General features: G+C 42.9%; 1 protein-coding gene across 1 annotated transcript in view; it reads right to left on the bottom strand.

Annotated features, from left to right (window-relative positions):
* Nucleotides 1-24,762, bottom strand: part of LOC146365238 (sphingosine-1-phosphate phosphatase 1-like) — a 32,353-nt gene that overhangs the window by 5,621 nt on the left and 1,970 nt on the right. The window contains exon 2 of the mRNA XM_084915118.1: nucleotides 9,114-9,203. Coding sequence (XP_084771244.1) covers nucleotides 9,114-9,203 — 90 coding nt within the window. The remainder of the gene's footprint in view (nucleotides 1-9,113; nucleotides 9,204-24,762) is intronic.

Here is a 24,762-nt window from a genome sequence, read left to right as displayed (position 1 = left end):
AGCAGATTAAAATTTTAAACCTGCACAAGCTGATTCAGCAGCAAAATCCCTTTACCAGATAAGGAGTGCTATTATTAGGATATTTATTGGAGCATTTCCTTCAGATAGGAACAGGAAGTGGATCAGCATTGACAGGAAACAGGAAAACGGGAAGATCTACATGATGACGAACTCTGGACTCAAACACAAAGGTCACAGCTGTTTGTCTGTGAAGGTTCTCACACAGCTGTTTATTTACTGATCTCTGGAGTAAACTGACAGTTGGCTTCTTGCCTCCTCTAAACCTTTCAAATCTCTGACTTCACCCCAGCTCCTGCTCAACGTCTCCAAGCTGTTTCTGAAATAAGTGACTCCTTGTATCTGGACGGCATTCTGTGATCAGTCGACTACCAATCTAAGAATCCTTACTACCCGACATGGTTCCCACATCACACTGACAGAATCAAAACCCCGACTGACTTGACAGACATTCATCTGCAACACTGTACCCATATTAAATTAATTCACAATTAAACCTTATTTCTAGATAACGTGTTGTTCCACCAACAAACTTTACAAAAATGACATGAAATACAAATTTTACCTAAGCCGAACCTGTTCCCACGCCTCTGAGACACTGAAGCCTTATTCTTGCATGTTCTTATGTCTCTCTTTTGTTGCTTTTCTTACATGTATCTGGCTGTGTGTGTATGCTGATATAATGCTCAGTGTTAGCACCTGTGGGAGGAAAAGTAACATTTCCTGAAGCACCACAGGGCAGACGGCAACTTAAGCAGCTCTTCAAGTTGAATGTTGGCCTGTGTGTGCGGCTACACTTTGGTTATGGGTTGGGGGAAAAACAACATTTGTAATTTTCTGTGCATTTTCTGGAGTTGATTTTGACGCACTAAACTAGAACTGATAATATGCAACAGTAAAACGACATTTTTTTGGGTTGTCTGAGATTAATTATATAACCGATGTGGAAGGATCGAGGTGCAATCTTTGAACGTGGTTTTAAATGGTGATCCTGCATTACATAGTAGGAGAGGTCTTTCGATCAGAGCCTGATCACAGTTGGCGCTCGTAGGGAAAAAAATTAAGCAAAGGCTTGCGTGCAATGAATGGAATTCCGACAAAGAAAAAAAACCTGGTTACACTGTGGCAGCAGCCTCTTTTGTTTGATTCATCCTCCAGCTGCTACGGGTGTAGCAAAAGAAGTAACGGTAGAGGAACTAAAGCTTATGTTTCAGTTCGCGTTATCATCCTGCAGGATGCATATGGCAAACTTGACACAGTACCCAAGTTTATTCAATTATGCACACTTATGGCATGTAATGAATAATCCTAATCAGGTCACACTGGTTTGCAGAGTGTATATTGAGCACTGCCATCAGTGGCACTTATTTTTCTCCTTTATTGTATGTTTTACATAAGCATACTGTGGCTTACACGTTTGCTATCATTATGCTATTCAGGAGATCTAGTAGTAATCACGTATCTTAAACATTACAAGAATGAAAAATGGGAATCCCTCAAGTCCATTTCTGCTGACAGGCTCAGATTTCCTGGCCATTTACGCACATGCCTACAGCGAAGAGACTCCGTTGGGTACGTTGCTATAACGTGAGTGCACACACTGTAAATTAACACTTTATCATTCCTCATCTTGCTAAGCTGGGTGTGTACACTATTTACTTTTGTGATTAGTGTCTGCTTTCCCTGGAAGGAGAAATCAATGATAGCCACTGTAACTTTACACCAGTTTCCATCCACCAGCCAGACACTGGAACATTGCAGCCGTCTCTGGCAGGGTCAGCCCACTCGAATGGCCGCACTGGAAGGAAACTGAGGTCCTGTTAGAGTTTAAGTATCTATTTGGCTGCTTAAGTACATGTTGTGGTACGTGTAAGCCCTGAGCTAACAGTCAGTTAGTAGCCCGTGCTGAGGCACGAGCGCCAGAGCCGCAGAGCTGGCGTCAGATGGTTTGTAGCTCAGCAACAACTTGTGTCCCAGCAGTTCCACTTTTGACAGATGGTTCACTATAAGGACACATTTCCCTGTGTGACCATATCAAAATGAGTCAACAGTGAGATAACCAAATTACCTCTGAGAAGGTAACTGGTGCCAGTGCCATCCCGTATCAGCCTTCTCTCTTAATAGCACACACAGTGAGAGGCTGGAAGCTTTCAGCCATCTGTAATTTTCTCCTCTACTGACACCAATGTGCTGCCTGAACTAAAATTGTCCAAAAAGAGGGTGTGCCCTTAATGAACAACACACTGCATGTCATTCAGTAGATGCCTTAATCTTTACAACAAAATAAAAGAGCATTAAATTGTCAGAATGGGTGGCCTAAATGTTGAAAGAACCATTAAGAACTCTCTCTGTAAAACACAACCACATGTGCCTACTGCCTGTTCACAAAATTACTGCAAATGATGTACAAGTTCAATTCACGCATCAGTAACAAGTACATGATGTAAATTAACAGTTGCAGCATTATTTCTTAATCAGTGCAACTAAAGAGAATTCCCAATAGTACTCATTACTTTCTTGTTTCATTATTAGGCTTTAAAAAATATCACAAAGTTAGTCACTGACATTGTGATTTTCTTTTTTGAATTTTAAAATACTCAATGCTGGGTTAGCTACACGTCTTTGCTCTCTCTCTGCCCACTTTCCTGTCCATCTTCACTGCATCTGTCCACTAAAGGCAAAAAAAATAATCATTTAAATTTTGAGAGAAGACACAGGGAAGCAGCTGGAGGGAAATAACAGGATGTGGGCACATACACAGTTGATCGGTATGTTTCTAAGTTTACTAAAAAATAAAGTTAGTGGAGTAACATCAGACTACTGGGCCTACTAACATATTAAAAGCCTCAAAATCCTATAAATAATGTGATTTGTAAGATAGCAGTAGTATAATAGTAAACAAATTGTTGCATTTAAATATCAAAACATTACAGGGAGCTAGAAATGGCATACAGTTCTCATGAACTAGTAATCAGTTTGCAGAACACACCGTGATTATCAGGGGCAGAACAGCTTTTTGTCTGCAAGCTCTTCCTGTACAACAAAGGAGGGGGAAAAGCAGTTTGATTGGGCGTGATGATTTCCAGATCTCTTTAAGTGCCCTGCAGGCCTGGCACAGCAGACCGATAATAGCTCACCAAGTATTCAAGCTCCAGTCCCTGATTCCCAACAGTGATGTGGAGCCTTCAGCCGTCGGGCTAAGTCACAAGGAGGAAATGAGCTCTGTGCCTGTGCACCAGCAGCTCGAGCATTCTCAAGAAGGTTCACGTCTTTTCTCTTGACCTGAATGTTGTGTTTCTGAGGTCACTGTTTTTCAGGCGAGTCACACCTTAAAGTTCACACCCATTTTTCCCCCGTAATCCAATCAAATCTGAATAGGCAGACATGACGCACACGTGTTCAGAGTCACACCAGTTTTCAATGTTCAGGGGTATCTGTACCACTGAGAAGAAACCAACTTAGAAAAATGTAGAAAGATGCTCTTCAGAATTTTATAAGCTGGCTAAATGAGACAGCTAAACAAGAGCTCATTAAATAACTCCCACTTTACTAAAATAGAGGGGCTTATACTGTAGCACAAGTGACGCCATAAATGTTTCTTGTTTATATTCCTCAAAGCATTATGGTTGTTAATTGCTCAAGTAAAGACAAATCATGTTCTTACATACAGACCAAAACTTTATTTTTTATTGAATATATATTTTATCGAAAGCTAAAAGAGTCTTAAAGAATCGTTGTTATCATGGAATAAAAAGAAAACCAAATAAAAAGACTGAAAAAAAAATACTGGTATCATATTTGTCCAATTCTTGTTTTCAAACAACAGTATAAGGCTTGAAATTCAAAACTGGTTCAACCCTATGTAATAAAACCTCCCGTACAAAATGATGTCACCTCTAAGCTCAATGGTTTTTGAGCTCTAGGACTTTGGTGTGATAATCAAGGGATTTTTTTTAACTGTGACATAATCACTACACACACAAGTTAAACATAAATATGGCCAAGTCAAACATTATCACTGACTCAGAGAGAAAGTTAGTGACAGGGTCTTTATGTGTTCTCTCAGGCCGTGCACATCCTGCTGCGCTCTCATTTGCTGAACGGAGCAGAAGGAGAGAGATCTGCGAGTGGAGTGGGACAGCAGGACCCCCATTTGCAAGGCAGTGCTGTCCATAAATATTTCAGGAGGCAATTCTTAGAAAAATCAAATTAAATCACAAAATGTAGCGGTCTGCATGCTGGAAATGAGGTGAACTGAAGCGTAATAATCCATAAGGATGTGGTTCTATATTAAAATAAGAATACCCAAACCCCAGAACTTCAAATCAATACAACAAAAGCATGACCTACTGAGCAAACAAATATTCTTACATTTCAGCTTCTCAAAATCTGAAATCCATACCCAATACTGCAAAAGCACTGTTGATATTTAAAAAAAAAATCTATGTGACTACTACACCACACATGGCTTTATTTCAAGCTTTGTGTGAAATGGTGAAAAGCATGTGCACACCTTTCACAGATTATATGATAATGTCATTATACGTTGCACTGGCTGACCTGGCTAAATGTCACACAGTACAAGTATGACATAGTTCAACTGAGGAGTTAAAATACAGATGGTGTGTCTTTATGATGTCATGGACCGCTGTGCAAAGACATGGTTTCTTAAGGCTTACTTAAGGGGGAATTGGTTATTTTAAGGGACAATTAAGATCTTATAGATAAACTGACATCATTGCTTAAAGTCAACCCAGGCCTGGTGTGTACTGCAACAGTTGCTATGGTTACAGACTTTTTTTTTTCTTTTTAACATATCCATGGTGAGACAGTGAGGAGAGCCAGCAGGAGTTTCTGGATTGCTCACAAATACTTCTTAATCAAGAACAGTAAGCGGTCACGCTGCAAGAACGATGAGGACTTTAATATGAGAGACAGACAAATACATGCCATTTAAAGTATTTCACATAGTTTTCATACAAAACTGTCAGGGTCCTGGGTCCCATGACCCAGCATGTTTAGTTCTTTGTGATTTTTTGTATTATTGTACTTGTGTGAGTTATTCTATGGTTTCTAGTTTCGATCCCTTGCCCTTCATGTTTCTCTGTGTCCCCTCTGTTCTGTGTATGTCTGTGTCTGCATGTTTGAGTTTACCTCTGTGTCTTTCGGTTCTTAGAGTCCTCTGCCTTATGGTTTATGTCTCTGTGTTTCTTAGTTGCTGTCTCCACCGTGTTAAGTTCGCGTCTCTGTATGATACTTCCTGTTTTACTTTGAAGGTCCGTGTCTTATGTGAATGCGTCCTGCTTTGCTTGTCTCGTCAGTCCTGATTTCTCCCAGCTGTGCCCTCCTTCTGTGTCTCATTCCCCTCGTTACTTCCCAGTGTATTTAAACCCTGTGTTTCTCTGAGTCTGTGTCACGTCGTCCCTCATGCTGTGTGGGTCTCCCTGTGTCTCACTGTGAGTTTTAGTTTGTTGTTTAGTTTGTATGTTTTTTTCCTGCCAGCCAATAAAGCTGTGACTTTGAGTTAACACCTTGAGTCTGAGCGCCTGCATTTTGGGTCCACATCTCCTGCCTGCCACACAGCATTTCATGACACAAAACAATGTTAAAGCATCAAGGCCCGAGCACCTGACTGCATAATTAGTGAATGTGCCGCAGCTTGTGCTGATCAGCCCTCCCTGAAGTACTCTGTGCCACCTCTTTTGCTGCAGCTGAGCAAAATCCACACCCCACTAACCCAGCATTTACTGTTATTACTTGTTGATAAGCTGACTAAGTCTTATTGATCTCACAAGCAAAAAATATATTACTGTTTAAAGGTGCACTTAATGTGAAGGAGTCTAGCTTTAATTTATGAGCTATTTTTACCCATTTATTCTTAATATAGGGCCACTGGTCCTTTATTTATGTAGGCAAAATGACAAATTTGTCTCACAGGGCTACATTGTACGGCTATACTGAGAGAAATTTAGTACGTGCACATCAATGTAATACAGGAAAACAGCAGATTCTTTTGCTTTAGAAATCACAACTCCTCTGTTTAACAGTTTCATGTGATCTTTTGAGAACTCATTAAGTAACGTGGGACCCATGAGGGAGTGTTTTTCCTTGTCTTTATTTAAATGAATGCTCACTATTTTGACAAATCACATATAAACATTGAATCAGTCCTGGATGTTTTTCTTTTAATTAATTTTTTTTTTTTAATGACAGCTTTTTTCTTGAAAAACTGTAACAAGCTCCTCCTTGGGGCATAACTGCTGCTCCTCAAGCAGCTGTAATTTTAAAGGCTGATTGTTGTCGCTCTGCTTAAATGTCAGGATCAATCGTCTCAGCGCGCTCATTTCGACTGAACTGTAATCTGACTGACTGCTAAATGAATCATCTTAAACACCTTTATAGGTCAGGCTTGTCTATTTGTGGAGAAAACTGGACCTTTTTGTTTGACATGCAGCAGAGATATGAAACCATGTGAGCAGGCAGATGTGCATGTGGTTTCTGAGGTGCAGGTTTTCAAAGCGATACCACCTGTGGGCACCCACAGAAAGCTCTTAAAGGTCTCTGATGTGGAATTACTTTCTGAGTTTGTTTGGGAAGATGGTCAGCGTGCTGTAATGTCTGCTGGTCTCACACCACCATCCATCACTGACACAGTCATGACCACGGAGAATGTTCCCTCTGCAACAGACAGCCCAACCCCACAAGTGCACCAAGACTGACGTCGTTTACCAGTGAGATTTACCCCCGTACAGACTACCAGACATCTGACCAAAACATCTGTGGTGACTCTTGAGGATTTTTTCACCACAGAAGTATTGATGTGTTTCTTAAAAATAAATCCATGAAAACATCTGGCATTCAAGCCGAGTCTGACTTCTTAAGCCAGGGTTCATGATTATCTAATATATATGTATGAACTGCAAAAGGAACTTGATTCAGACTGATTGATTTCATTCCCCCCCCCCCCCATCTCTTGCAACCTATAGGACTCCTATAGGAAAACTTCTAATGCTGTAGGGAACCTGAGGTATGCACACCTCTGTGGTGATAGATTTGTTATGACTGTACTCCGTTAACGTGAGAGCAGATAAAAGAAGCAAGGGCAAGTTTTTGCAGGCAAAAACATCAAGTGTTCCACTACTAATTCACACTGATGGTATATACAGGCCTAAGCATGCTCATGACAGAATCACTGGTCCAGGTTAGCTAAAAGGCATGGTTAGTACAGGTAGGCTCTAAACCAGGGAGTGGGTAAGGGACCACATGAAAAACTGGGACTGTTGATAAGCTGAACTTAAATCTGCACAATATTAAGTTTGTCTGGTGTTGAGCTCCTTTGCCATCTTTGTTGCCTGTCTCTTGACCTTTGAATCCATCTACTCCACCAGTTTGCTGATTCATGTGGCACCTTGACAGAATTGAGCAGACAGTTAGTCATGAGTGGGACTAACACTGTTGTCAAATTGTGTGCCAGTGCCAAGGAGCAGTAATAACAAACAGAAAATGAGAGAATGAGAAGTGAAATAATAACAGCAATGGCGACAACATCTACTGGCCTGCATTTTTAATATTGCGGTGTGTTTCACTTCCTCACTGTACTTGGTTAGTTTGGAAGCAGTGTCAGACTGAGGAGTTGACAACTATGTCTGATATGAAACAACCATTACTGTTCATTTGATGACTTATTGTGAACATCACAGTTTGGTATATGTGAGGAGATGCACTTCCATAACTATGAACTCCACAAACAGCACAGAACTGCAGTGGTTCACCTACCTTCTTGTTGTTACCTTTAGCTGCCTTCTCAACATTTTAACACAGGAAAGCTACTGTTTGGACTAAAGTTCAGAATACACCTCCTGCTTAACATCAACAGCTCGAGAGGTTTCCTGTTCCTGAGCCTAGCTGTTAATCACAGTATAAAACAAAGACATTTTCAAGTTCCCATCCACTCAAAATCATGTTTCCATTATTGTTCCTTCCCTTGCAGTTGGACTGATGTATGTGCAGTGAACCTGTTCTCCTCTTTTCTAAGCTCACCTTAGATCTGAGGTTAACACAGGAACAAAAAAGCAGGATTTTGAAATGTCACTAATCCATCCTCCAAGTGTGACATTTAAATATTTATTAGTCCCAAAAGTTTTAAAAAGAGAAAGAAAACAGCATACCTTTTTGTTAAAGTGCACAGAGACTTGAACAACCACTATTACACAATGACATAACTAAAAGTGAACTAGAATAGACAACTTGTTAAATGGTAACTTATTAAAAAAATAAAACAATTACACATATCTTTCTTGTCTTAAAAACATATTCTTCTTTGTTTTTATTGCCACATGGGAGTGCGTCATACACTACTATCCCAAAGGAGCAATAACACAGTCAATTATTTGCCTGCCGTTGCTGAATTGCTGAACCGGTAAATGGTCTGTGGTGCTGTGAGACTAGTGATCACTGTACAAACATATAAAATATAAACAAATAAATGCATCCAAAGCCAAAAACTACAACAGCCTTTAAAAAGTGTTGAAATACATTTTCTTTCTCAATAAAGATCCTCTGGTAAATGACGCTAGCATATCACAACTATGGACAGCTGTCTGAGACAGGGTTGAACCTTTGAAGAAAGGTCAGATTGTTGGTAGTAAAAGTTAAAAGGCCTACCCTTCACAGGTTCTTATATTAAAAACGAATTGACACCAAAATACTTTAGCTTGGTAAACAGCACCAAAAACGTAAGACAGACAGTGCTGGAGTTCTTACTCTAAAAGGTAAAGTACTTCTCATTACTTCTTCAAAAAATAATGTATTACTTTACTTATTTACTCCTCTTAGTTACTTACTTACTCCTTCATTATACTCCTCATAACCATACATTTGCATTACTCTGCAACATGCCCTGAGATGACGACTTCTCACAGTTAACAGTTAACCTTAACTACGTGCCCACACACTGGTACAAATCACTACTGTTGCTGTTCGTCCAACAGACCTGCTATGATGTTTAAAAACACAAGATGATATTAAACATGTCCTTCGTTTGGCAACACTACAAGTCTGTGTTTGTGTGTGTGTAAGAGATCGATCACACTCACCAGCACCGAATGCATTCCCATGTAGATTCGGCTGGAACAAACCAGCAGACACCAGCAGAGAGCCAAGATGAATCCCAGTGTGGACGGGTACTGTGGAGGAGAAAGGAAAAAAGTTTAAAGACATCTAAAAAGCCTAAAAAAACTGAATTTATGATGGTGAAACACAGAAGCAAATAAATCTTCACATATACATACATATACATGTTTAATATTTTTACTTTACAATAACAACTAATTATGCATGACACAATGTTTAAGGCATGTAGTGCAAAATACAAATAAAAAAACAAAGTGTATTCTGAACTGCACTGCGTGAGCATGCTTTGCTTTACATCAAAAAGTGCACTACTGTATCTGTCAGTGAGTCACTGTATCAAAGCTAACCTATCAAATTTGTGTTTATTGTTCTGTATTTGCATGTCAACAAAAGAACTCATGTCGTGGGAGTAGAATTTCATCCAGAACTTGTTCAGTTTGCAGCTTATAATGAGCCTTAAAATGTTTCTGTGATGTAGTGGATATGATTATCTGCTAATGTGTACCAGACTCAAATGTCCTCATAAATGTTTCAGTAATTTTGCCACTTCCTTATCAGATGCTCCTGGCCTGCAGCATTGAGAGAAGGGAGCCAAGGCGTGTTTACTTGTATAACACCTTTGAACAACACAAAATAACAGCCTTATGTAAGGCATAAAATATAAAAGAAACACATAGAAATTTGAATACAGATGAATAGGATTTGAAAAAAGGAAAAGAAAAAAAAATACCTAATGGCAACTACCAACTAGCTAAAGTATCTATCGGACAAAAAATATATAGATATATATTTATGTTTAAACAATTTGAATGTCAACGAAGTTTATGGTACAATCTTGGCTGCCTACCATAAAGATGTAATTATGTCCAAAGTCAAAGGGCTGTTTTCAGTTGTTCCACCTGAATCAGCATTGAGGTATCGCTTGCTAATTTTAATTTCCGGAAGTTATGTTTGTAGGTGCAGTTCTATGTACATCACTAAATTTCTATTAATTTACTAATAAATACCAATTCAGTACATTTATATTCCAGTATGTACTTATTTGTAATACAAAGTTAGGAAAGCACTGTTTAAGTTGGGCCTTATGGTACCTTGCAGAGAAAAGAATGATTGCAAGTCTTTCCTCGCAGTGAGGCATCCAGCTTTTTCATTTGATGCTGGTTTTGGGTCAGTATTTGGTATCAGAAGTTACCCGAAGCCTAACTGGATCAGAGCATCCACAGATTCAGCATGCAGAAAGACTGAGAAAAGACACAATGAGTGACAGTTTGACTGGAAGAGAAGGCAGAGGATAGAGTGAGCTGCTGAGGTTTGCACACTTGCTAAAAACCTTTTCCGTTCCTTGCTGTGGATACTCTGAGTTCAGATGGCTCATATTTCCTCTCTCAGAACAGAATTACAGTACTAATCCCACAACATCACAGCATCTCCCAGCACTGTGGCCTTCAGGGGAAAATGAATCATGAGAGCTACCTGATGGTGCTTGGTGAAGGCTGATTAAACAGAGATAAGATACTGATTTATGGGGTGACACACTTGACACCAATTTCCAGTGAATAATCCTGTGATACTGCAAACAGTTGCTCAATGCAGATGAGGCAGAAACCTTACTAAATATACAGCTATGAGACAGCTGGCTTAAACACATTCTAACAAACCTGAAAGAGCTTTTATCAGGGTTTTGTTGCATTTCTAGGGCTTTTTTTCCACTAATGACTGGCACCAGTGTGAAATTCTGGGTCATGGCACATAACAGAGACTGATATTAAAAATACATTTTACTCCAACTTTCTCCATTTACAATTTATGGAACCAACTGTTTTTGTAATAAAAGATATGATTTGTTCCTAAAAATGTAGCTACTGCAGACAAACCACAGCTAACCACAGCAGCACCTTTATTCAAAGGTATGCTCTCACTGCAACGTATCATATGCATATATTTGTGTATATAATTGCGGTTCATCCCTATCTTTAGTGGGGTTTTTAATTTCCACATAGGCTGTCAGAGGGCACAAGTTACTGTGTTTTTGATTATTTTTCATGACAACAGTATACTAACTAAACTTAAAGGCTAACCCTGCACACTAGAGATCAGTGGGTTTAAAATGAACCAAATGGCACACTAAAGAAAACCTTCTACTCACACTTATGACATTTGTGGAAACCAAGCAGGACTTATTTTTGTTATGCAGTGAACTTCACTAGCATCTAAATCATTGCTCTTAGTTTCCTCAGTCACGGTAGATAAAAACGGGAACCTCCTTGTGACCAGGAAACATCAGTGGTTGCCCGGTGATTGCACTGAATTCCTTTGCATTCAGCGACTGACAGCAAATAGTTGCAGTGACCAAGTGGTTTCCCAGAGGTTGAGCATGTAACACCCTCAACCACTTCTGAACTAATGGCACTTGGACAAGCTACTAGGTTGGACACAACCTGTGTCCAAATTCAATTTATAAACACAGACATATTGCTAACTAATGCAACTGCAATTAATGTGAGTCAGTCTGGGTGATTGATGAGCACAGCTCATCTGCAATGGGTCTCTCTGCAATAGGGGACTCGACTTAACAAGGCTGCCATCTGGTTGTACTCTGGTTACATTCCTATATATGAACAAGATTTCCAAGCAACTGTCATTTTGCACTTAAATCAATTACGTCACTATTTATGGAGCAATTTCTGTTTCAGCTCTATGAGGTTCTTATTTGACTGCAAGTATTTTAATGTAAATATCTGTATGTAAACAGCAATTGATTTGCAACAGCTTTGTGTTTTTTGCCTATTTATCACACTTAATCGTAGTATTAACTTCAACTGATTCGATCATAAACTGACAGTAGATTCTTACTGCTCCTTCATGCACCAAAGCTGCAAAGAACTGACTTTGACTGTCTACAGATCTGGTCCCCATCTTTAAAGCAAATATTTAAATGGCAACAAGACTCAAGTTCATTGCACACTGTCACAATAATTTTGGATGTGTTCTGGTTTCCAAACACTGTTTTCTTTAGCGTTAACGGTGCACTGCTGCTGATGCTCTATGCAGTAAGCAAAATGTAACTGAACTGAATAGCCATAGGTGGCAACATTGGTGACAATATCTCATCCAGCTTCAAATCAGAGCTGGACTAATGCCAATCTACTAATCCAGTATTTGGATGGATATTAGTCCAGTTCTGACTTGAGAAATACTAGATCAGTAGATCCATAATTGACAACATGCTACATTAGGATGCTGAACATTATACATTATAAACATATCAAAAACACTAAACACCTGCCTAACAGACACTGGAATTATATTTTAGCCATCCACATTCGGAGTGAGCAGTAGGCATCTTTCTTGAGGACAAAGTACAATATTGCACCAGAAAGGCGACTCTTTAAAGCATATCCTACATTTAGCAAGACTCCCGCGAGACTCTTCTACAGGTGTCTTTTTAACCAGTGAGTTTTCAATTATAAACTCTAAGACCTTTTTCAAGAATGGGGTCAGCGCAGAGGGAGGTGCTGGTTGAAAAATAAAGCGCCTTTATGTGTGTGGATTAGCTGTGAAGCCAAGTCAGATGCAGGAGCCTGACACACAGATACACTGAGACTGAGAAAAATCAGCTGAACTTCATGAGGGGGGCGGGGGATGTGAGGACACCATCAAACACTGTTCTCTGGCTGCGCATAAACACAAAACGTGTCTCTGGTTCATGTCTGCATATCCACTCTGGCCTCGTGTCTGTGACCACAGCAGTGGTGTGGCGGTTGCCTCATGCAAAGCTTTATGGACATGGTGAGCTTTCTTCTGTGGGTTGTGGTTCCCTGCACACTGCTTGCTGAGCCTCAGTGCTGAGTTTTCTCAGTATTCTCCCACATGACATATACTGTAAATACATAGGTCTACACACACACACACACACACACACACACACACACACACACACACACACACACACACACATCCAAAGCACACAGTTCCCAAGGTGTGCTGTGTTTGACTTAGAATAGTGCCAAGATGTAAACTGAACTGAGTTGAGGCTATGCACAAACCAAAGTTGTGAATGACATTCTCATGTTTGAACTATAATGCCGCACTGTAGGACAGCCCTGACCTGATTAGTGATAATACGATTTATAGTGTTTAGTGTGGTTGCTAGAAACTGCAGCTTGAAACATTTGCAGTTCAAAGTGTCAACCAGAAAAACAAAGGCTTTAACAATGTGAGCTGCTGATCTGTTAAAGGAGATTTGGAATCTTTTGAAAGAAACTATTGTTTTAGTTGCTCCCTTTTCATTTCTAACATATCAGACATAGTCCACGCTCAACTGATTACCTGATTTAGGAGCATCTATTTAACATATTTACATGACACATTTCTGAGGTGATGTCAGTCAGTAAAGGCACTTATACTCAAGTAGTTGCTAGATACTCTGAAAACCATACCTTTGGGTAACGCACTTTTGGGTTGAATACGATCCAAATAACATTTCAGAGATGGACAATGTCGAAGCGCAGGGTTCAGGTTAATATTGGAGAGAAAGACCTACAAGCTGGAAAAGGCCCGGCCACACCTTTGTATAAGCATAAACAATAAAAAAAATGGACAGACTTACTGCTTGAGAAAACATTAAACAGTAATAAACAAAGAAACAGTTACAAGCACTCCTCACTTTTATTATCAGTCAATCTTCCAGTTCCCTAAATCATAAACTCTTTCATCTATAAAATGATTCTCTCCTTTAGTCCATTATTCATTTCATAAAAAACACTAAAACTAGTGAAAAGGCCCTTCTGCATTTTAAAGTTATGCGTTCTCATCAGAGTAAAAGAAAATAATATTTCATCAATTTATCAGCCGTTTACCAACATAATTACAGTTTAATCAACTACATTGGGCAACTAAGCATCATCTAAAGCCTGAAGACTTCCAACTTACATTTATAGTCTCACTAGACACTTTGTTCCACACACCTGTTCAGCTGATTTTTAAATGCAAAAATAAAAATTAGCCAATCACATTTCTACAACTCACTGCATCTAGGAACGCAAACATGGTCAAGACAACTTGCTGAACCTGATCAGAAGGGGGAAGAAAGGTGATTTAAGTGATTTTGAACAATGGCATAGTTGTTGGTGCCAGATGGCCTGGTGTGATCTGCAGACATCAACCGCCGCTTGGGTTTAGAGAACAGTCGAGAGTGCTTCAACTGATAAGAAGGATTGTGTCATTATAAGGAGTCATAATGACAGCATCAATATAAAGACTCACAAATGTCAGCAAACTACTGGAGAGAGATTGCAGAAACTATCAGGAATTGATGTAAGTGAAAGTAGTAGAAAAACACAAGGGACAAATATGTTTATGTTATGTGTCCCAGTTGAAAAAGCCTACAAGTCTTTCTCTTCATGCGTTTCTTCTTCCTCTCATCAGGAGTAGTGCTGTTTTGTTTTCGTTTGTGCCACACAGTAGGCCCCACAATCGATGAATCAGCACTATCAATCATATCATAATATATTTACGTGGCCAGTGAGCCCAGTATCAATTCTTACACCAAGTTTAAACAATTATAGTTCAAACCTGGTGATCATAATAAAATAATAAATATTTTTAATAAATAAATAAATGTATTATTTTATAATAAAAACATTATTATAAAAAATAATAATTTTCAAAAAGATCATTGATACAGTTTATTAATTTCACTTGGTGAATAGCATTCCTTGTTGGATTTGTTTATTCCCAGACTTCCTGTCATTTTCCAAAAAGTGCAAAACAGCTTGTAAAGCTCAAGCTGCAGTTAGGAAATGCTATACTGTTAAACTCATTCATGCTGGCAGGAAAAGCTGCAATGCTCCCACCTTATGTTCCTGCTTGAAGACGGAAGTCTCACACAAAGCCTGTTGTTTGTGTTCTGAATCAACTGGACAACATCACAAAACTTGCTAACAGCCATTCACTAACTTCTGTAGTATATACAGCACTCTTTTTCCACGGCTAATATTATAGCCTATTACAAATTCCACTAGTTTGTTTCCCTCTTTAGCCTTCTATATACCCTTCAGTCCTCCTCCTCCTTGCACTTTACTGTATTAAACCCCTCTCCGTGTCTCTAAACACTTCAGGGCTTTCTCTGTTTCGTGTCCTCTAGTCTAATTTTACTTAATCTCCTCTCATTCACTAGCTAATCTTTTCTCTTCTTCCTCGGCTCAACCTCATTCTCTTCTCTTCTCAAACTGCTTCTTTCCATTTCTTCATCAACTCCTTCAACTTTAATCTACAGTATCTTCCATAGCCCGACATCTGACTCGAGTTACTGTCTGAGCAGGAGGAGGGTGGTGGGATGGGAAGACTGAATGGCTGCGGTCCATCTAAATCCAAACATTCCTGCTCTGCTCAGACAAGTCGACCAGGGAAGCAGAAGGAAACTTCACAGAGAGGCTAGCAGCAAAGAACAACTGGAGGGATGCATGGGATAATGGTATTAACAACAACTCTGAATTGCAGAAACAAGCTATAAACCTTTGGGGCTTATTTTCCATAGTTTCTTTTTCCTTTTTAAACAGATTTCTGTAAAGTGATGACACCACCAAACGTCAGAGACAAGCCGATGCTCTTAATGAATCACAAGTCACACTACACAACAGAGGAAATTACAGTAGCTGATTAGCTGGTTAGCTGGAAAATGACAAGATCTGTCTATATTAAGCTAGATTTTCTTGCTGTGTGATTAAGCGCCTGAAAATGTAACCAGATTTTTTTGTGGCTAAAATAGCAAAACTAACATGGCCAGACAGCTGGTGCCACCAGATGTCAAAACATCTAAAAGATGACAGCTTTGGACTTCACTTGACGTTCTGTAACACACACCAGACACACAATACAAACATTAGTGTGAAAAAATTCTTCTTCATACACCAACTGAGAACCAGCTTGCATAATTTTCAGAAATTTACAAGCCTGGAAAATTTCAGTGTTCGGCCTTTTTAAACCCCCAGTTAAGGGAACACTGAGGAGAAACATGAGAAGAAAACAAATACATGAATCCGATTCAAAAAGTGAGACAGAGGTCAACATCTTATCTGGTGTTGCACACACGCGAGTCAGTGGTTTGTATTGTTTGGTGCTGAATAGAGTTTGGCTTGTTCAGAGCGTGTAGTGTGAAAGAAGTTTTTCAAACTTCTTACACGTTTCAAATTTAGACTGTCAAACACAAAGAGAGCTGTAGTGACAGTAAAGATAAAAGCAGAGTCCCACACACTAAATCTTAAGGTTATGTATATAACCCCGGTTCTCTGAGTAGCATGAGTGAGTGTCTCACTATGGGAACGCCTCCTGCGTGACCTCATCAGAAGCTCAAATACCATTACGCCAGCCCTTACAGGCTGGCTAGGTGACGCCCATGTCAGGAGGGGCCAGTGCCTCCCTATATAATAGGCTGACATAGCGTCAGACGTCATTCAAAACAAGCCCACCTCCTCCTCGCTTCCATAGCAAGGAGGGCGGTCTGGTGAGACACTCACTCATGCTACTCAGAGAACCGGGGTTATATACATAACCTTAAGTTCTCTTTCATAGCATTCGTTTCGTGTCTCACTATGGGAGAAATACTGACTCCCGGATTGCCAGACATGCCTGTTAAGAAGACAACTGTCCCCAACAGCACTTCACAGGGGAGAGGCCCCCACCCGGGAAGAACCTGCACTGAGGACTGAATGTGCTAGGTTAGGTGCTGTCACATCTAACCTGTAAAACCTAGCAAACGTATGAGGTGAGGTCCAGCATGCAGCTGCACACACCTCCTGAATAGAAACTCCCCTAAAGAGAGCCCATGAGGTTGCCAGACCTCTAGTGGAATGCGCACGTAAGCCAGCAGGGGGCTGAAGGCCCCTGCTAGTATAGGCCAGGGCAATTGCTCCCACTATCCAATGGGAGAGGCGCTGTTTAGACACAGGCTTTCCCATATGTGGTTTAGCCCAGGACACGAACAGCTGGTCACTTTGTCTGACACTCTGGGTTCGGTCCATGTAAATGCGTAGAGCACGGACTGGACACAAGGTATGCAGCCGCTGTTGCTCCTCTGAGGAGAAAGGCGGTGGGCAAAAGGCCGGCAGTTCTATAGGGGAACATGTGCCGACAACCTTCGGGACAAAGGTAGGGTTGAGCCGCATACTGACCCTCGTATTATCCGAGGAGAACCAAATGCATGACTGATGCACTGAGAGAGCGTGGATCTCTCCCACACGTTTAGCAGAAGCTAAAGCAATTAATAGAGCCCTCTTCAAGGACAGAAATTTTAACTCAACCTGTTCCAGGGGTTCAAATGGGCAACAGGAGAGGGCAGCCAATACTGTGGGAAGGTCCCACGATGGAGCCAACGGCCTAGACGTAGGCAATTTACGCCGTGCACCCTTCATGAAACGGCATATTAAGGGATGCTGGCCAACAGTCTTGCCCTCAAAACCAATATGGCAGGCTGAAATTGCTGCCAAATACACCTTGATGGTGGAGAAGGCTTTACCCTTATCAATCAGGGCCTGAAGAAATGACAGAATCACAGCCACAGAGCACTGAAAAGGGATGGCCTGTGATTCGACGCACCAGCTTTCAAACACACGCCACTTGTGCTCATATAGCGTCCTAGTAGACGATGCTCTAGAACACTGAATAGTGTCGATAACACTATGAGGGAGCCCCACCGTGTTCAGGTTAAACCACTCACGGGCCAAGCCCATAGAGCTAGCCTCTCTGGGTGGGGGTGGAATATTTCCCCCTGTGCCTGAGACAGGAGGTCTCTGCGTAGTGGTAACGGCCAAGGTGGGCCGCACAGCTGCTGAAAAATCTCCGCCAGCCAGTGCTTCCCTGGCCAGTGCGGGGCTATCAGGATCATATAGTGACTTCTCTCCCTCACTCTGGCCAGAGTTGGAGAAATGAGGGCCACTGGGGGAAAAGCATAGAGGAGGGTTCTCGGCCACTCGTGAGCTAGAGCATCCACCCCGAGTGGAGCTCTCTGATCGCGCAGCGAGTAAAACAGGGGACACTGAGCATTCTCCCTGGATGCATAAACGTCCACGGTCGCCTGACCGAATCGCAGCCAGATCTGCTTCACCACCTCTGGGTGAAGCTTCCAGTCCCCATACAGCGGGTTGCCCCTGGAGAGAAGATCTGCTCCAAAGTTCAAGATCCCCGGCACGTGAGTTGCTCTCAGTGAGAGCAGGTGGACACTGCTCCAGATTATCAGTCTGTGTGCCAGTGTGTGTAACTTGGGGGACCCCAGACCCCCCTGTCTGTTGATGTAGGCCACAACGGTGGAATTGTCCGACCTCACTAAAACATGATGACCTCTCAGCCAAGGGAGAAAGTGTTTTAGCGACAGGTGAACCGCCAGCAGTTCCAGACAATTTATGTGGGTGGAGCGCATGTGAGGGCCCCATTCCCCATTCACTGTTCTGCCCTCGTGGGTGGCCCCCCAGCCCGAAAGAGAGGCATCTGTGGAAATCACTTTCCTGGCTGAAACTGCCCCCATGGCAACGCCCTGAGACAAGAAACCTGGCCTCTTCCACTCGCGGAGAGCGAGTGAACAGTCTGCAGAGACTCTCACGCGACGGTGGCCATCTCGGTGAGGGTCCAGTCCCCGCGAGCCCACCCAGCGCTGAAAGCCTCTCATGTGCAGGCGTCCCAGTGTTATCGCCACTAGAGAAGAGGCCATCAGACCGAGCAGCCTCTGGCACTGTTTGAGGGTCACTGTGTTGCCTCTGCGAAACAGTGCTAGGGATGACTGTATGGCCGCTGTTCTCTACGGGGACAGAAAAGCCCTCACCCGGAGGGAGTCTAGGCTGAGCCCTATGAAAGTAATGCATTGAGTTGGCATCAATGTGCTCTTTTCCACGTTTATCTGGAAACCCAAACTCTCCAGATGGTGTATGAGAGCATTTGTGTGACAAGTCGCTCCCTGGCGGGTTAGGGCTGGCACCAGCCAATCATCGATGTATGTGGCCACCCGAATGCCCTTTTTCCTGAGCGGGGCCACTGCTGCCTCAGTGCATTTCACAAACACCCTTGGGCTCAGCGAGAGACCAAAAGGCAGGACTACAAACTTGTATGCTATCCCCTGGAAAGCAAATCTCAGATACTTTCGGTGTGGGGGATATATGGGGATGTGGAAATAAGCATCCCTCAAGTCGATTGATGTGAACCAGTCGCCCGCTCGTACAAACCGTAGCAGCGAGGCGTGCGTCAACATCCTGAACTTGTATGTCCTTAAATGCCGGTTCAGGGCACGGAGATCCAGAATGGCTCTCATACCCCTCCCCCCTTTCTTTGGCACAAGGAAATACCTTGAATAAAATCCGCTGTGCATTTCCTCGGGAGGGACAACTCTTATAGCTCCTTTGTCTCTCAAGGTGGAAATTTCCTCCAGGAGAAAACTGGCAGACTCGCCCAGAGCACGAGAGTAAACGATTTCTTTGAAATGTGGCGGAGCGACACTGAATTGCAGCCTGTAGCCCTTTTCCAATGTCCTCAGCACCCATGCTGACTGAGTGCAGGTGGCCCAGCTCTTCATGTGGAGAGACAGAGCGCTCACTGGCCACTCCACCGAATATGGCGTTTTGGCACCCCCTTGTGGTCGCAGCGCGAAACATACGCCATTTCGGTGTCCCGTCACCTCTGTCACAGGTGAGCGAGGTGACGGGCTCATCTGCATCATCACAGCCGTGGAAACGCGAGTCTCCACGGGCTGCGTTATGGCAGACGGTGCTCTGTTTTTCAGCATGTTTGATTTTTTCATGCGTTTTGCAACACTCGACAGCGCCCTCGGCAAACTGCCTGGATGCGCGTGTCGGGGCTTTTTTAATACAGAATGCATGAGAGAAGTGCTTGTGAAACAACACTGCGAACTTTGGCTCTCTTTCCCTCTGGCGGGTCCGGTGACAGGAACGCCGGCCCGAGTAAAGCACTCAGTGTGGAACATGTCCCGTTGAACTTGCTCTGGAACGGAGCTGGGAGGCGGCAGGGTGGCCCATGAAGGGGGGAAACTGGGTTCGCTCCCGCCTAGAGGAGAGGCTGTCAGGCCGGCCGCTTCTTCCTCCTCACGATCGCGGCAGCGGGGGGAGGAGGAGGGGCCGCTTGAGGTCTGGCCTGGGGAGACTGCTTCCGAGTCCATGGATTCTTAGGGGCCCCAGCAGCCTGGGGGGCTGCCTGCGTCTTAGGCACTTTGGGAATCTTGAAAGCGGGGACCGGGCGAGGCGCTGCCTGCGCGAATGACTGGCGCGGTGCTGCTGGGGTGGCGTGCTGGGCCCTCCTCGGCAGGCAGAGTTTCAGAGCCTCATCATCTCTCTTTTTCTCCTCACATCTCTTCTGCATGGATGTAACAGCCGCACCGAAGAGACCGTGAGGGACGACAGGGGTGTCGAGGAGTTCCTCTTTCTCCTTGGTCGTCAGGTTGGTGAGCCCAAGCCAGCGTGCTCGCTCCTGAAGAACCATGAGGCCCATGGCTCTCCCAGTAGCCTGTATGGCTACCTTGTGGAGGCGGAGGACGTGGTCAGTTATAACGCAGATTTCTTCCCACACTGTGGTATCCGGTTTAGCTGTCATGTCCTCTTCTAGCTCAGCTTGGTAAGCCATTAGCATAGAAGAGGCGTTGTGGGCTCTTACTGACAGAGCCGCTGCCTTGTAGCACTTATCTGTAAGGCTAGACTGGAAGCGGTCTGTTTTGGAGGGGAGAGATGGAGCCGATGAGGACAGAGACGTCTTCGGGTGAAGATGGCTCGCCACCAACGGCTCCACTTGTGGCATCTGGCGGAGGCCGACAGACTCCATCCCCTCACAATCCAGCAGGGAGCTCCCCACGATGGGGTGTTTCTCGCTGTAAGGTTTTGCTTTCCACGTCACGGCTATCTCATCGAGTAGCTCAGGGAAAACAGGCAACACATGCTTCCCCGTCTTTTTCGCCTTCGGCAATTTCTTACCGTCAAAACGAGACTTTACAACCTCTGTTTGTATGGCGGGCCATGGGATGTTGAGCCTAGCGGCTGCGCGCTTGCACATGTCCTGCATGTCGAGATCCAGGGGAGACGGCGGTGTCGGTTTTTCAACCTCGCCGGTAGCCGAGGGCTTTGCAGCCCAGCCGATGCTAGCCAAGGAGGTGGAATCTTCCTCCTTGGCCGACGTCGTCAGACAGCAGGAGCTCTGAGCCAGCCGACTCATCTCCGTCCTCGTTGGCATCTCCTCCCCAGGTGACTCCAGCATCGGGGAAAAACACATGATCCCCGTGTGCCTCCAGCGACGGGAAAGCGGTCGCGATGGGCTGAGGGTCTGCCTCTGCCCAGCTCGGCCCTGGCGTTGCGGCCAAATCATCGGGCATCTCAGTTTCTCCTTGCGCCGCAGCAGCCTCACACAGCAAAGGGTCGCCACCCGACAGGTTAGCCTGGCGAGCTAGCCTGCGGCGGAGTAGTTTGCGTGGGAAAGCCGCGCAGTGGATACAGTCTTGTGCGGGTGTCAAGGCAGCCTGAGCGTGAGATAAACCCAGGCATGCCGCACACACGGGGTGTGTATCCCAGGCAGAAATCTTCTTGCCGCAAGGACAGAGTTTTGCAACTTCGTTGGCCGTCGTAGCCATGGTTAGCTAGAGGGTTGCGCACGTTAGCGAGACTGACACTGAGTGCGGAGAATATTACTATTCCTCGCTAACGTGGGGTGAAAAGTGTTGCTACTTTTCTACAGGTATTGCTACCTAATGTGTAAAACCGCTAGCGTCGAAGGGTATTGCTACCTGATGGTGAAGCTAGGGGTACCTTTATTAGCAAAGTGTTGCTACTTCGCTTTCGGAAAGTATTGCTACTTCCCTGGGTGAAAGTATTGCTACTTGGCACCCGCACTAGCTACAGAACAGTATTGCTACTGCTTGTATGCTAGTGGACAACTGAAAAGCTGGGAACAAAGCGCCCGGCGACCGAGTTGTTCACTCGAATCTGTGGACAGTTTAGCTTTAGCACCCAATAGCACAGTTGTCTACAGGCTTCTGTGAGAAGCGAGAAGAGGTTTTTGAATGACGGCTGACGCTATGTCAGCCTATTATATAGGGAGGCACTGGCCCCTCCTGACATGGGCGTTACCTAGCCAGCCTGTAAGGGCTGGCGTAATGGTATTTGAGCTTCTGATGAGGTCACGCAGGAGGCGTTCCCATAGTGAGACACGAAACGAATGCTGTGAAAGAGAACAGTCTTATCTCAGTTGTTCACTGGAAGGTCAAGGGGCCAGCTCTCCTGCTCCGGCTCAGACAGAGAGGCTGAGTGTAGTAAATCAGTACTAACTCTGCTGTGATTTCAACCTCAAAAGACAGCAATCCCAATCCCACCTATTTCACTTTACAAATCTTCACATTTCTCTCTGTAAATGACCCACACCACAGAATATACTGTCCAAGGTTTGTGGTTAATGATTATTTTCATTATCAGTTAGGCTGCTGATTATTTTCTCAGTTATTTCGTCTATAAAATGTCAGCAAAAGGTTTTTAAGGTCACATCTTCAGATTTTTTAACCTACAGTCCAAACCAAAACTTTCAGTTTAGCGTCACATATGACAAAGAAAATCCTCACTGACCACAGCCAGAGTAGGATTTAGTGATCAGTCCGTGCAGAGCAGTTCCCTTGAGCAATACTGCCTTAGACATGCAGTTAAATGTAGATAAGCAGTCCTGCAATCAGCAAGAACCACTTCAGATAAATGTACTTCATCCTGTCATTTCACCTTTATGTCCTATGCTAATAATTAATCGTTTGAGAACAACAACAACTAGTATACTCATAGAAAATCAGCAGCAGCTATAGATATATCATTCAGAGATTAATCAGCTGTTCAAAGGATTCTTTAGTCTTGTTTTGTTGATCGACTCATTGGGTAATTGCTCAGTGGTAATTGCACTTGACTTTCAGGTTACACTTTTTCATATTTATCGGAGAACCATATAAAAAGTTTAAAAAAGTAGAAATTAGAAAAGTTTCTGTCGCTAACAAAAATGCCTGCTAAAATCTTGTCGAGTGTCTTCTATTTCTTTCCTTTTTTTTTTAAATGAATCAAACAGTCGTCCCACAGCTTGTCGAGCATGTTCCTCACTGTGTGGATGCACAGTAAGACAACAGAAGTGGACTCACAGACTGAGGTTTTGTTTTGTTTTTTTACAGACTGGACAGAGTGTGGTGTTGTTCCTCCAGGCTGAATAGGAGGACATGAAGGAAACAATAACAGAAATGGCTTGTTAAAACAGAATTTCAGCATTAATGTTATTCGAATGATTTTGGAGCATTTTAAAATGTTTTTAAATTTTTAACAATGCCAAAAAATAGAAAGCTGAATATGGGCTTTCAGCTAATTATCATCAGTTGTGTAACTACTGATCTGCATAACTGATGCTGCTGACTTACATTATCACGTTACCTTTTGCCAACTTCCTCACTTTTGCAATAATCATTTAAGTATTAAAACGATTATTCCAAAGTCACAGAATTGTTAAAAGACTATTAACAGTCACAGAATTGCCCAAAATCCAAGATGGGCAATTCTAAAACATTAGCTGCTTATTTTATCCAACCAGCAGAGTAATATCAGAGAAAATTAGCAAATATCACATCATCAAAACTGGTAATGGGTTTTCTGGGCTTTCTTTTTAGCTGTGTTAGGAGCGTTCTCCTCCATAGGGCAGTCAGTTGTAGTCAGGCTTTCAGTCTTTGCTGTAACTATAGCAAGCATGATTTCATGCAGTAAATTACCCAGTCAAGAGTCAGCTTTTGTCTTCATGCAGCTTCCATAGTCACCCCACAGCTGCTGTCACTATATCCACTGACCCAACAGCTCATTAATTGTTAATGATGGCACTTCAGAAGACTGACTTCAGAGGGCAAAGTCTCAGTGACATTGTAGAAAAGACTGGCACGTGGTCACATGGGTTGCGAATAGCAAAAGGGTGCATGGTCAGGTGATTACATGGAGGATCATAGGTCTGACATCAAATTACAGACATGTATAAAATAAGGACATAGCTCCCAGGTCTAGAAAGTGAAGCTAATGGCAAAGTGCCTTCAACATGCATTCAATGTGTTAGACAGGTGGGGGCTTTGTGGTAGTAAAAAGAAATCTGATTGAACAGAAATCTATGGGGAGATGGCTTTCAACGCTCACGATCTAGACCTTTAGTAAACATATTCTTGATGTGTTTATGAGCTCCACTGCTAGTTTTAGTTCTTACGGAGTACAATATTATGTCCATTTTGACAATTTTGGTGCCCATTCGAGTCAAAAGGAACTAAGCGCTGTATACTTTAGGGTATGCCTATCTTATAATTGACAATTTGCTAAAATATGAGCATGCTGTGTCTCAGTTTCAACTGAATTGCTGGTTTTGCAGGTTAAACTTAACTGTGGACAATTTTCACTATTTCCTAAACTTGGACCCAACTAATGGAATAAATCCACAAATTTGGGCTCATTACATACACATCGGTATTTGTACGTATGTGGTAAAAAACAAAATGCCAGCGGGAGTATCTGAAGCTCTGCTATTTTGCCATGATCTCACAACTTAGAATATGATATGATCCAGTGTCTTCATTGTAAATTC

This window comes from Perissodus microlepis, chromosome 19 (genome assembly GCF_051167445.1).
Source record: "Perissodus microlepis isolate ML-2025 ecotype Zambia chromosome 19, ASM5116744v1, whole genome shotgun sequence".
Classification (NCBI taxonomy): Eukaryota; Metazoa; Chordata; class Actinopteri; order Cichliformes; family Cichlidae; genus Perissodus; species Perissodus microlepis.
Note: the sequence above shows the minus strand (reverse complement) of the source record. Positions and strands in the feature narration are given on the sequence as shown.